Here is a 13,196-nt window from a genome sequence, read left to right on the forward strand (position 1 = left end):
TTGTTGGTGTCGGTGTCATATTTCCTAAATTTGTTATTGCCGTCGTACCATTAATCTATTTCAAAGTTGCTATTAAAATAGTTGCTTTAGTTGATGTATTAACACTCTCTTAAACTATTTCCAGTGGGAAAGTTACAGATATCCTCTGTGTATTATTTACTGTTGGAGTGGCTACTGTAATATACTTCTCCTGAACTCCTTTGGTGACTGTGGAAGCTTCAACAGACTTCAAATCTTCCATCATAAGCGTCACCTTACGAGTTACATAGCCTTTTAACCAATAATTCTTAGCCGGAACAAACTTTAATGCTTGCACTAAAGTCCCTGTCAAATTGTCACAACATCAAATATGCTAGGCACACAAAATATCCTGTATGGGAAGGTACGTTTTGTAAATAGAACAGTACTGGCCTTAGTTTGACTGGATCCGTTGCAGCACACCCTGTCGCGTGATGTACACGTCAGCACTTCCGCTCTCTCTCTGTCTCCTCCCTCTCGTCTCTCATATAACAGAATAACAAAGGACAGACAAGAATTTAGTATTTTATGCACACACTGAGTTATTTCAACCATTCAATACTCCTCCATTCACATTCGCGCTAAGAAATAAGCAAACAACTTAACTCAGGAATAGTATAAATAGCTCGATTTTATTTAATTTTATTTATTTTTAATCCGCCAACATATCTCTAGTTTATCAATTCGATAGGTCTCAAGACAACAGTTTCATCTTCAAACAACAGCCGATTAAACAACCAGAATACACTATTAGTGTCTAAATCTTCTCTCTCTTTGTCTGCGTCTCCCAGCAGCTCAATGCAGGCAGAGGAGTGGCACATTTGCCCCACGTAACTCTAAAGTCATAAAATCACACGCATGCGTAGTACATTCACCAATACGATTTCAGAGTGGATGGAGCTCTCTCCCAGCTAGACAACAGAAAGTAGACAGTCCCGCTGTACTTCCTCTCTTTTACCCCCCATAGACAAACAGTAACACTTAACAGAGCTCACAAACCATAGAACACAAATCCTACTCTATTCTACACACACATACATACAATTTAAGAGGCTTATTTCCATTCCTATGGACCTCTAAGGCAGTATGCTACTTCCATTGCGCCGTATAATTCCTTTGTCTCTAAATTTCTGCTACCACGAGTTCCGCGGACATTCGATGAGCGGTCACATCAATCATATAATTCGTCAACCACATGTTGAGAGGTAACTTGCAACCGAATATATATACCACAGCCTCAAGTCCCCTGGACTCACCTAAATACACCTAACGTGTTTTTAGGATTTTCGGCCCATCCTAATGATCGCCTCGTTAGAGGGCTTCCATAGATTCGCAATGGTCTAATTTGTATACATTTACCCTGGCCTTATTCCTTCATTATATTATTCAATAGTTATAGACACTCCCCCCCCTGTTTGCGTTGTTACCAGCGCAAACAAATTTAGAATTTTAGAACGGACTCCTATCCCACAGCAAATAACAGCAAAATCTGCACACATAAGTCTTTTAAACGGTACATTTCTCCAGCGCACATACCCATAAGCAAGCGAACCAACCAGCGCACAAAATTGTGAGAAATCTCACCTTATGAGCCGGCGTCTTGGGCGGGAGTCACTTCGCCGCACATGAATGGAACACTGGAGAAACGCATCATGTCCCAAACGTTCCTCGCCGCCATTTCTGTTGTTTATAAAGAATAATGCTAATCTTTGCTGTGAGACCAAGGAGTCCGCTTACACTGTACTTTGATTATAAAGGTTTATTTATATCACAAGATTTCAGCATAAGTTTACAGACGTCTGCAGGCATCTGGAGAACAATGACCCGAAAATAATATGTTGTTCTCACCTCCTTTGTCTCAACCAAGTATTTATAATCTTTACCATGATATGGGTGGTTTTCCCTAGAGACCAATCCCATGAGACGTCCTCTGTTTTATGGGGTGCCCCTATAAAACTGCTCCCCAGATGCTTCCCTAAGCTGAATCAACATCCTCCAAGATACCATTTGAAAACGTTAGCAAAGTCATAAATTCCTCAGATACCACAATAATAAACAAAGAAAAAAATAGGTCTCCGGGATACCGTCTTCTGGGCTCCGGGGTCATGCTGTATCCTGTGGGGTACAAAACCGAGCTCCCTCCGTTATCTCTGGTACTGAGCACGACTATACGGGAGTAACCGCTCTTCCCCAGTCCACACCCCCGTGTGCTGCCCTTCTGGCAGCTTTATAGGACTCGTCCAGCTTGTGAGCAATCAGCCCTTTGATTACTCACCAACCACAATCAGCACCAACTAGTCCTGGCCGGAGAGCCCGTCAAGACCTGGCACGTCCAGCAGAGGGAGCCATCGCCGCGTGATTGTAGACTATCTGTCACCAGACCTTGACGAGTCTCCCCCTGGTGTCTAACCTGCTGTACGGCACAATATATATATACTTGTTTTTGTTGTTGCCTATTTTGCATGTTATTTTGGCATTAATACGTGGCATATATTAGTTTGCAAACAATGTGAAAAAATAAATAATTGAGTTAATAAAGCCGCATACAAACATGGTCTCTTTTTTGCTTTGTTGAGTAAAGCAGCTCCAAAATGCAGATGTTTCAGCCTAGCTCAGTGTTTTCTGTGGTGGTGGGGCAGTCAGCGGAAAATATGGAACGTAGGGCTTGGTTATAATCTCTAGTTGCGCCGTGATTGGCTCAGTGTTCTGTCACTCATGGGGACACTACCTCACTGCAAAATGTATGGGTAGAGCTCGAAAATTCAAGCCCCTTGGCTGCTGCCATAGAGTTACATTAGAAGTGCCCATCCAAGAAGGCTCAAGGTTATTGGCCACAGATAAAATGATGTCGAATCACGTTATATCTACTGAAGCTTTGATTGGACTGATCATATCAACATAATGCTTTCAAAATCTTAGCTAGCAAGCTAGACAAGCATGAATCACGTCGACAATCTACTGGCAAATCCTTTTCAATCCTTGTCAGATGAAGAGAAATTATAGATAAAATGTATCGGTGCTCATCGGCCATTAGACATAAACATTACACAACAAGTTGGAAATCGCAAATTCAACAATGAGTGGTTTGGAAGGAATCAGTGGCTAACTGCAAGCGTTGCAAAGCAATCACTAGCCTGCTTTTCAGTGGAGTGGGTGTCTGGTCCAAGTCTGGGTTTAAGGGTCTATTTTCCAAGCTTTAAAGGATAAACATTCAACACCACAGGCCATAAAAGGTTGAATACATTGGCCATGCTGTCAATCCAGCATGACTTCTGCCACGTTCGAAACTCGGAACTGGGAAATCTCATACTTCAGTGAGTTCAAGACAACTGGGAACTCAGAACGAGCTCAGACTGGGAAAATACGTTCATCCAACTCGGAATTCCAAGTCGGGACCTCGGGCCTCTTTCTAGAGCTCCGATCTGAAGATCACTGATGTCATGATTCAACCTTTTTTTTCCTGAGTTCCCAGTTGTCTTCAAAGCACCATAAATCCAGAGAATACCAGACTTTGTCAAAGTTTGATGACAAAATTTGCCCACGAAGGACCGCCACTCCACCTTCCTGTTCAAGTGAGCATAGAACAACAAGGTGAGTCCAAAAATGTCTTGAATGCTGCTGCATAAATGATGTAATATGCCAGGGAGATATGTATACTGTAGCTAAGAAAGTAATACTATGTGTATGTTGTGTAGTAAGCTGTTAGTAGCCCATGTGCCTCACCCTAATAATTTGGTCCCTTTCCCCCTCATAATTTAGCCTACTGTTCTGACTTGGTGGTGCACATGTAGCCTATAGCCTGTTTTAGAGAAATGTAATCATCGAATATTGTAAGAGCTTTCATTGTCTGCTTATATGCCCCCTTTATTTATCCTACGGTTCTGACTTGGTGTACAGGGAGAATACTGTAAGAATGGCTCATGTTCTGAATTCTGTCGCTGTACATTTAAAAAGTGCTGAACAAATAGTTATATTGACTATGTCCGTCCTAGCTCGCTCATTAATGTCTTAATCGAAATGACGGATTGCCTCTTATCTGCTCGTCGTCCCTTATGCCATAGTTTGTACATGGGGCGGTGCACAATTGGCCCAGCGTCGTCCAGGGTAGGGGAGGGAATGGCCGGCAGGGATGTAGCTCAGTTGTTCATTGCTCATTGTCTTAATTACGGATTGCTTCTTATCCGCTCATCGTTCCCTTATGCCACATTTGTACATCTCAGTTGTCAGTAGAAACCACATTTGTTTAAGCAAGTCAGCCTTATCAGCTATGTTTTTTTTTAAGGCAGTAAATGAGGCTGAATGAACTGTTTTGCTGCCAGACAAAGCTCCGCTGATAGCCAGGTGTAGCAGTGGTAAGAATTCACTACATTGTGCTGAAAAGAAAGCTCTGCTGTTCGGACCACTTTATGTAGTTTGTGGGCACCGTTTGTCACCGTTATAGTGCAATTCATGTATTGTTTTGTTGTGTTGTGTAGTGGCTTTGCAGGCATGCATAAAAAAAAAAAGTTTTGAGTTTGCCCCACCAAGATTTACATGCTAAAATCGCCACTGGGTCTAAGTTTCTCAGGTGACAGACAGTTCACAGAAGGAAATGTCGCGAGAACATAAAATCTTAGTGGGCGGTGTGGTAACGTGCTTGTGTTCTAGCCCGTCGTTTGAACAGTCACTCTGCGCGTAGGATAACAACAATATTGCTGAATATTACAATCATTATTCAGATACTATATCTTCTGAGATGTACAGCGATACTGAAGTAACTAGCAATATCATATTCTGCTATCATCTGAGATACACAGCGATTAGTAATCTGTGCAGACCGACTGCAAAAAAGACAACCTGGAACTCAATCATAATGCGCGTCTGTCTGGGGTGCGTTCCGTTCGACAGAACGTTGTGCAATGTTTTATTAAACGGAAACGGGACTGTACTAAACGACCATTTGAAGAACGATGTGATTATGGTGGCCCAGATGGAGATTGTGTATGGTGTGTGCTGCACGAGTTATGAGATTTAAAATGGTCACACCCATATTGTGGTCCTCTGTAGCTCAGCTGGTAGAGCACGGCGCTTGTAACGCAAAGGTAGTGGGTTCGATCCCCGGGACCACCCATACACAAAAAAAATTATGCACGCATGACTGTAAGTCGCTTTGGATAAAAGCGTCTGCTAAATGGCATATTATTATTATATTAAGACAGTGGAGGCTGCTGAGGGGAGGACGGCTCATAATAATGGCTGGAATGGAGTTAATGGACTGGTATGATACCATTCACTCCATTCCAGCCACAATACTCCGTTCCAGCCATTATTATGAGCCGTCCTCCCTTTAGCAGCCTCCACTGGTTGAAGAACAACGCACACAGTTTTGGGGAAACGTGTCGTTCATTACAAACCGTCACACAATGCAACAAACGTTGAATCGAACTGAACACGCCCCTGTTTTAAACAGTCTATGGCTGCAGTCCAAACACGTTATTTTTACTCTCTCAGCCGTCGCGCTAGCCACTTTCCCTCGGGAAATCCCAGTCGAAACCGGATGCAGTTTGATTGCCCTCTTAATTGGAGGTCCAATTCACAAACGTTGCCCCTCAGCCCTCGATTTAGCTCGAGGGATCAAGGGGGTTGAGATGACCCACAATTCAATGCAAACTATAGTTACGTGTCAAACTCCAGTGGCCGCGAAGTGTCAAATATAATCAACATTACGGCATTTTCGGCATGTCAGACAAAACACTAGCTTGCTAAAAAAATAAATATATATAGGCGATTTTAGCGTTGGCTAATTCGCTTAGTCTCGTAGGGAGGAGCCTATAAAACGTAGCTAGTTTCATAAACATACTTGTTGGAATTCTGAAATGAATTGGAATAAATGCCCAAACTATAAAACTAGCTAGCCAGCTATGGGTAAATGTAGCTAGCTAGCTACCTGACAGGAGTGCTAGCTAGCTACGTTCGCTTGCTAGGTACAGTAATAGCGTTAGGTTGGTTGTTTTTAAGCTCAACTTCAAGATTTCCACCAAGGAGGTTGCCTCTCCGATCATCACTCACTCGCTTGGGAAGGGACATTTAAGGTACACTCGGATTTGACGACGTAAAACGTCATTCGAGGGCTGAGGGTTTAGGACCGAGGGCTGTCTAGTTTGGACTGCAGCCTATATATTATCTCAATAGTCTAGGTCGGTTTCTCTCCTTGTCGTCTCTTTACAATGATTTTGAAACAAAATACAAATTAATGTTGATAATCACAAGTTTACTGGAGAACGGAGACCAAGTAGAGACTTTCGGACAAGGTGGATGATTGTATAATATAAGGCAGTTTATTCAGAGGTAAAGATATCTGAAAATAGCGTGCACGGACCCGTTCGTCAACCTCGTAGGGAGATATCTGAGAGCGCCCCAAAACATTGTGTGCTGACATTTTATACAATAAAATAAAGTAGGTTGATTCTAGTAGTTCCGATCTTCCGATTGGTCCTGATGAGTTGGTCGAGGTCATCTCCATTGCATTGGCTCTGAGTCGGGTTCTCTGTCTTCCTAAGAGAAGGGGTTTTTTGTGTGTGTGTGCTTAACAATGATGATGTGTGTGTATGTGTGTGTGTGTGTGTGTATGTGTGTGTGTGTGTATGTGTGTGTGTGTATGTGTGTGTATGTGTGTGTGTGTATGTGTGTGTGTGTGTATGTGTGTGTGTGTGTATGTGTGTATGTTTAACAATGATGATGTGTGTGTGTGTGTGTATGTGTGTGTGTGTGGGGGGGGGGTGTGTATCTCCTCAGAGCAATAACTCGTGAGTTTGGGAAAACTGAGAGACCTATGGCGTGGGTGTTGTCCATAGCCACCTGCTGATAAGGCCGACAAGATAGAAGTCTTTGTGCATTGTATTAAATCCCAAGGCCCAACACAAGATGGGTTATGCACAAGATTTTAGTCAGACCAAGCTATAACATAATATATTTACCACGACATTAACCCTGGGCAGATGCCTACCTACAGTTTCTATCAAATCAATGAAATAAAGATAGCTAGGAGCCAGACTTGCCTAACCTTTTTCACCTGCACTGGCCTGAAAGCCAATATTTTGGTCCGATTCTATGGGGAGATTGTCTAGCCAAGCCAGCCCTATCAAGTCAGTGCAGACGAAGAAAAGGAGAGGAAGCAATGGACTTTAGACTTTTGGGATGATACACCCTCTGGTTAAAGTTTATCTGGAGGCGTGCAGCTGTTAAACTTTTTCACTTCTCTCTGTGAAATCAGCACAGGCCTACTCTAGTAAGTAATGGAGATTCCAGTATTCACTGTTGATGCGTTTACCAACATACCTTTCAAAGGAAATCCTGCAGCAGTTTGTCTGCTTTTACATGTAAGTATACTTTTTTTCTACTTGGGCAAATAAAACATGATTACATGTCATTGCATATGGTCATGAATTGCTGAATAATCAACATGAGTATTTGCTTTAAGTTATCTTACCACAGGTATACTTAAACATTACCAATGTAATCATGCAAAAAAATACTGTTGACTGTTCTCAACCAAAAGGAATTGCAGGATGATATGTACCAGAACATTGCTGCTGAGATGAACCTGTCAGAGACTGCCTTCATCATACCGCTGAATTCAAAAGATGACTTCAGCTCAGGTATCTTTTTCTGGACATTCTGAAATAGAGTTGAAACTTACAAATGTATTCTATTTAAAAAGGCATGCCACTTTTACATTTTTCTGTGCAGAAATGTGCAAATCTGCCATCTGGTGGTAATCTATTTTATTGCAATTAACCAAGAGTGGGTGACTGATGCCAACGAGAGTAGATGGGGATTGAGGAAAGAAAATGTAAATCAACTCACCACAACTTACTAAAATGGCGGACATGGTAACTTGTATGTGTTGTATTGAAGGCGCACGCTTCAGTTTGCGTTGGTTCACCCCCACCACTGAGGTTCCTCTGTGTGGACATGCCACCCTGGCTTCAGCTGCAGTACTGTTTAACAAAAAAAGTAAGAATGACATATTTAAGCAATAAGGCACGAGGGGTGTGGTTGTCAACACGGCAACGCGGAGTGCCTGGATACAGCCCTTAGCCGTGTTATCTTGGCCATATACCACAAACCCCCAATGTGCCTTATTGTTATTATAAACTGGTTACAAACATAATTAGAACAGTACAAGTAAATGTTTTGTCATACCTGTGGTATACGGTCTCATATACCACTGCTTTCAGCCAATCAGCATTCAGGGCTCGAACCACCCATTTTATAATACAGTATCTCACATGTAAGCAAGTGAATTGCAACAAGTACACCCTTTCTGTATAGACTGCAATTAAATTATCTGTTTCTATCCCACGAACCCCTTCCTACAGAAAATGTCAACTCAACAGTGGTATTTGAGACATTGAGTGGCGAGCTGTATGTGCGACAACAGGGGGAATCTATAGTGATGGATTTCCCCCTGAACAAACCTACTCCTCTGGTAGGTGATGGAATCAATGTGGTACATTCATGTTCATCAACATGTTATATACACTGAGTATACCAAACATTAGGAACACCTACTTAATATTGAGTTGCACGCCCTTTTTGCCCTCACAACAGCCACAGTTCGTCGGGGTATGGACTTTACAAGGTGTCAAGCGTTCCACAGGGATGCTGGCCCATGTTGACTCCAATGCTTCCCACAGTTGTGTCAAATTGGCTGGATGTCCTTTGGGTGGTGGACCATTCTTGATGCACACGAGAAACTGTTGAGCAAACTGTTCAGCTCTTGACACAAACTGGTGCGCCCGGCACCTACTACCATACCCTGTTCAAAGGCACTTAACTTTTGTCTTGCCCATTCACCCTCTGAATGGCACACATACACAATCCATGTCTCAAGGCTTACAAATCCTTCTTTAACCTGTCTCCTCCCCTTCATCTACACTGATTGAAGTGGATTTAACAAGTTACATCAATAAGGGATCATAGCTTTCACCTGGATTCACCTGGTCAGTCTGTCATGGAAAGAGCAGGTGTTCCTAATGTTTTGTGCACATGCTATTATATGTATTGCATAAAAGCCTTTGCATTTCAATGTCACTTTTGTTCTAATTGTTCTAATTGAAGCTTCATGTCAGCAGGGTCTCAATGAATTTAAAGACATAGTTAAAGTAAGTGCATCATCCTTCTCACCACTGTTTCTATAATTTATGGTGAAGAATAAGACTTGTTGTGTCCATGACAGTCTGAATTTGTATGTACAGGCTGCTGTGGGAGACCAGCCAGTTCAAGAAGTGTGCCTCTGTGGCACCACCAAAATGCTAATGGTGCGCCTTGCTGACAGTTGTGACAGGTAACATTAAAAAATAAATAAAAGCACTCATACATTATTCATTATCCCTGGGGTGTTGGGAAACAGAGAGGACGGAAGGGCAACTTAACCTGAAAGGGATTGAAACAGTGACTCTTGGGTTATAGGTCAGTGCTCACGTCCCTGCAGCCAGACCCAGCAGTTCTGCTCCGTGTAGACACTGGCGGGAGGGTTAGGTGTCTGCTTGTCACCGTGATCGGAGACCCTGGCTGTCAGCCTGGCTATGACTTCTACTCCAGAAACTTTTTTCCCTGGTTCGGGGTTCCTGAGGACCCTGTGACTGGTAAGAACAGCGGACATTGGCCAGTCTTATTCTGTAGGCTTGTAGAAAGTAAACATTAAGGTGTATTTTGTTTTTGTTTTTTTTACATAATTGCAGGCTCTGCGCATACTGTCCTTGCAGGCTACTGGTCAGAGAAACTTGGCAAGAAAAAGATGCTGGGTGGGTAATCTAAACAGTATTGCAACATGGAGTTCAAATTCCATTGCATTTACAATACATTTACAGATATTGATGGACAGGTACATCTTGAGTCGAGTAAAATCCAATCAATAATCATGTAAATGGCATAATTCGAAGAACTGCCACTAACACACTATTTTTTCCCCCTGTGTGACAGCCTATCAGTGCTCTAGCCGTGGTGGGGAGCTGGAGCTTGAGCTAAAGGATGATGGCAGGCTGAATATCGCTGGCCAGGCAGTAACCGTCCTGCAGGGGATTCTCACTGTGTAGAGACTATACTGTTCACTCAGACCTAGGCATGTATACAATAGGAGCGTAGCAATTCAATAAAAAAAACTCTGTCTACAGATTATTTGAGTTTTGAGAGATGATTCCATTGTATCAAGTTGTTAGTCAACATTCAGCATACAATCCTCACTATTTGGACAGTGAAGCTCAAATTTAAATTTCGTCTCTCTATTCTCCAGCATTTTGGATTTGAGATCAAGTTTTGAATATGAGGCGACAGAACTGAATGTCACCTTTTTAATTGGGGCCGCTACGCCTGGCTATCAGCGAAAACAGTTCATTCAGCCTCATTTACTGCCTTTAAAAAAAACATATCTGATAAGGCTGACTTGCTTAAATAAATGTGGTTTCTACTGACAACTGAGATGTACAAATATGGCATAAGGGAACGATGAGCGGATAAGAGGCAATCCGTAATTAAGACAATGAGCGAGCTAGGAAGGACGTAGTCAATATAACTATTTGTTCAGCACTTTTGAAATGTACAGCGACAAAATTCAGAACATGGGCCGTTCTTACAGTATTCTCCCTGTACACCAAGTCAGAACCGTAGGATAAATAAAGGGGGCATATAAGCAGACAATGAAAGCTCTTACAATATTCGATGATTACATTTCTCTAATGCAGGCTATAGGCTACATGTGCACCACCAAGTCAGAACAGTAGGCTAAATTATGAGGGGGAAAGGGACCAAATTATTAGGGTGAGGCACATGGGCTACTAACAGCTTACTACACAACATACACTTAGTATGACTTTCTTAGCTACAGTATGCAAATTACATTATTATGCAGCAGCGTACAATAAATTGTTGGACTCACCTTGTTGTGCTGTTCTCACTTGAACAGGAAGGTGGTGCGGCAGTCCTTGTGGGCAAATGTTGTCATCAAACTTTGACATCAAAGTCTGGCATTCTCTGGATTTATGGTGCTTTCAAGACAACTGGGAACTCGGAAAAAAAACAAGGTAAAATCAGGATGTCAGTGACCTTCAGGTTGGAGCTCTAGAAAGAGGTCAGAGTTCCCGACTTGGAATTCCGAGTTGGATGACCGTTCAAAATGTATTTTCCCAGTCGGGGCTCGTTCCTAGTTTTCTTGAACTCACTGAAGTCTGAGATTTCCCAGTTCCGAGTTTCCAGTTGTTTTGAACGCGGCAGAAGTCATGCTGGATTTACAGCATGGCCAATCTATTCAACCTTTTCTGGCCCATGGTGTTGTATGTGAATGTTTATTGTTTTAAGCTTGGAAAAGAGACCCTTAAACCCAGACTTGGACCACACACCCACTCCACTGAATAGCAGGCTAGTGATTGCTTTGCAACGCTTGCAGTTAGCCACTGATTCCTTCCAAACCATTAATTGTTGAATTTGCAATTTCTGATTTGTTGTGTAATGTTTATGTCCAATGACCGATGAGCACCTATACGTTTTATCTATAATGTCTCTTCATATGACAAGGGGCTTGAAATTTTGAGCTCTCTCCGTAGATTTTGCGGTGACGTATTGTCCCCATGAGTGACAGAACACTGAGCCAATCACGGCGCAACTAGAGAACATTACCAACCCCTACGCTCCGTATTTTCCGCTGGCTGCCCCACCACCACAGAAAGCACTGAGCTAGGCTGAAACACCTGCATTTTGGAGCTGCCTTACTCAAGAAAGCAAAAAAGAGACCGTGTTTGTATGTGGCTTTATTAACTCAAATATATATATACAGTGGGGAGAACAAGTATTTGATACACTGCCGATTTTGCAGGTTTTCCTACTTACAAAGCATGTAGAGGTCTGTCATTTTTATCATAGGTACACTTCAACTGTGAGAGACGGAATCTAAAACAAAAATCCAGAAAATCACATTGTATGATTTTTAAGTAATTAATTTGCATTTTATTGCATGACATAAATATTTGTTCACCTACCAACCAGTAAGAAGTCCGGCTCTCACAGACCTGTTAGTTTTTCTTTAAGAAGCCCTCCTGTTCTCCACTCATTACCTGTATAAACTGCACCTGTTTGAACTCATTACCTGTATAAAAGACACCTGTCCACACACTCAATCAAACAGACTCCAACCTCTCCACAATGGCCAAGACCAGAGAGCTGTGTAAGGACATCAGGGATAAAATTGTAGACCTGCACAAGGCTGGGATGGGCTACAGGACAATAGGCAAGCAGCTTGGTGAGAAGGCAACAACTCTTGGCGCAATTATTAGAAAATGGAAGAAGTTCAAGATGACAGTCAATCACCCTTGGTCTGGAGCTCCATGCAAGATCTCACCTCGTGGGGCATCAATGATCATGAGGAAGGTGAGGGATCAGCCCAGAACTACACGGCAGGACCTGGTCAATGACCTGAAGAGAGCTGGGACCACAGTCTCAAAGAAAACCATTAGTAACACACTACGCCTTCATGGATTATAATCCTGCAGCGCACGCAAGGTCCCCCTGCTCAAGCCAGCGCATGTCCAGGCCCATCTGAAGTTTGCCAATGACCATCTGGATGATCCAGAGGAGGAATGGGAGAAGGTCATGTGGTCTGATGAGACAAAAATAAAGATTTTTGGTCTAAACTCCACTCGCCGTGTTTGGAGGAAGAAGAAGGATGAGTACAACCCCAAGAACACCATCTCAACCGTGAAGCATGGAGGTGGAAACATCATTCTTTGGGAATGCTTTTCTGCAAAGGGGACAGGACGACTGCACCGTATTGAGGGGAGGATGGATGGGGCCATGTATCGCGAGATCTTGGCCAACAACCTCCTTCCCTCAGTAAGAGCATTGAAGATGGGTTGTGGCTGGGTCTTCCAGCATGACAACGACCTAAAACACACAGCCAGGGCAACTAAGGAGTGGCTCCGTAAGAAGCATCTCAAGGTCCTGGAGTGGCCTAGCCAGTCTCCAGACCTGAACACAATAGAACATCTTTGGAGGGAGCTGAAAGTCCGTATTGCCCAGCGACAGCCCCGAAACCTGAAGGATCTGGAGAAGGTATGTATGGAGGAGTGGGCCAAAATCCCTGCTGCAGTGTGTGCAAACCTGGTCAAGACCTTCAGGAAACATATGATCTCTGTAATTGCAAACAA

The 13,196-nt window shown here is 42.9% G+C and overlaps 1 protein-coding gene across 3 annotated transcripts; it reads left to right on the forward strand.

Moving 5' to 3' along the window:
* The first annotated feature begins 6,988 nt into the window (after positions 1–6,988).
* LOC311100808 (phenazine biosynthesis-like domain-containing protein 2) lies at positions 6,989–10,177 on the forward strand. 3 transcript variants are annotated; one of them, XM_084141774.1, is made up of 9 exons: positions 6,991–7,376; positions 7,556–7,655; positions 7,915–8,013; positions 8,379–8,488; positions 9,132–9,164; positions 9,258–9,346; positions 9,472–9,647; positions 9,744–9,806; positions 9,985–10,177. In XM_084141774.1, exons 1-9 carry the CDS (start codon positions 7,293–7,295, stop codon positions 10,095–10,097), a joined length of 867 nt encoding a protein of 288 aa, XP_083997900.1. In that variant the 5' UTR covers positions 6,991–7,292; the 3' UTR covers positions 10,098–10,177. The 3 variants fall into 3 exon arrangements, with proteins under 3 accessions (XP_083997902.1, XP_083997900.1, XP_083997901.1); XM_084141775.1 differs by having other exon boundaries at positions 6,992–7,376; positions 9,135–9,164; XM_084141776.1 differs by lacking the exon at positions 7,915–8,013 and having other exon boundaries at positions 6,989–7,376.
* The last annotated feature ends 3,019 nt before the right edge of the window (positions 10,178–13,196 follow it).

The sequence above is a fragment of the Coregonus lavaretus genome (assembly GCF_964263955.1).
Source record: "Coregonus lavaretus genome assembly, chromosome: 25".
Lineage (NCBI taxonomy): Eukaryota > Metazoa > Chordata > Actinopteri > Salmoniformes > Salmonidae > Coregonus > Coregonus lavaretus.

Coding starts and splice junctions, on each gene's coding strand:
- LOC311100808 (XM_084141774.1), top strand. CDS start 7,293: ATGGAGATTCCAGTATTCACTGTTGATGCGTTTACCAACATACCTTTC. Junction 7,656..7,914: donor AAAAGATGACTTCAGCTCAG/GTATCTTTTTCT, acceptor GTTGTATTGAAG/GCGCACGCTTCAGTTTGCGT. Junction 9,807..9,984: donor TGGCAAGAAAAAGATGCTGG/GTGGGTAATCTA, acceptor CCTGTGTGACAG/CCTATCAGTGCTCTAGCCGT.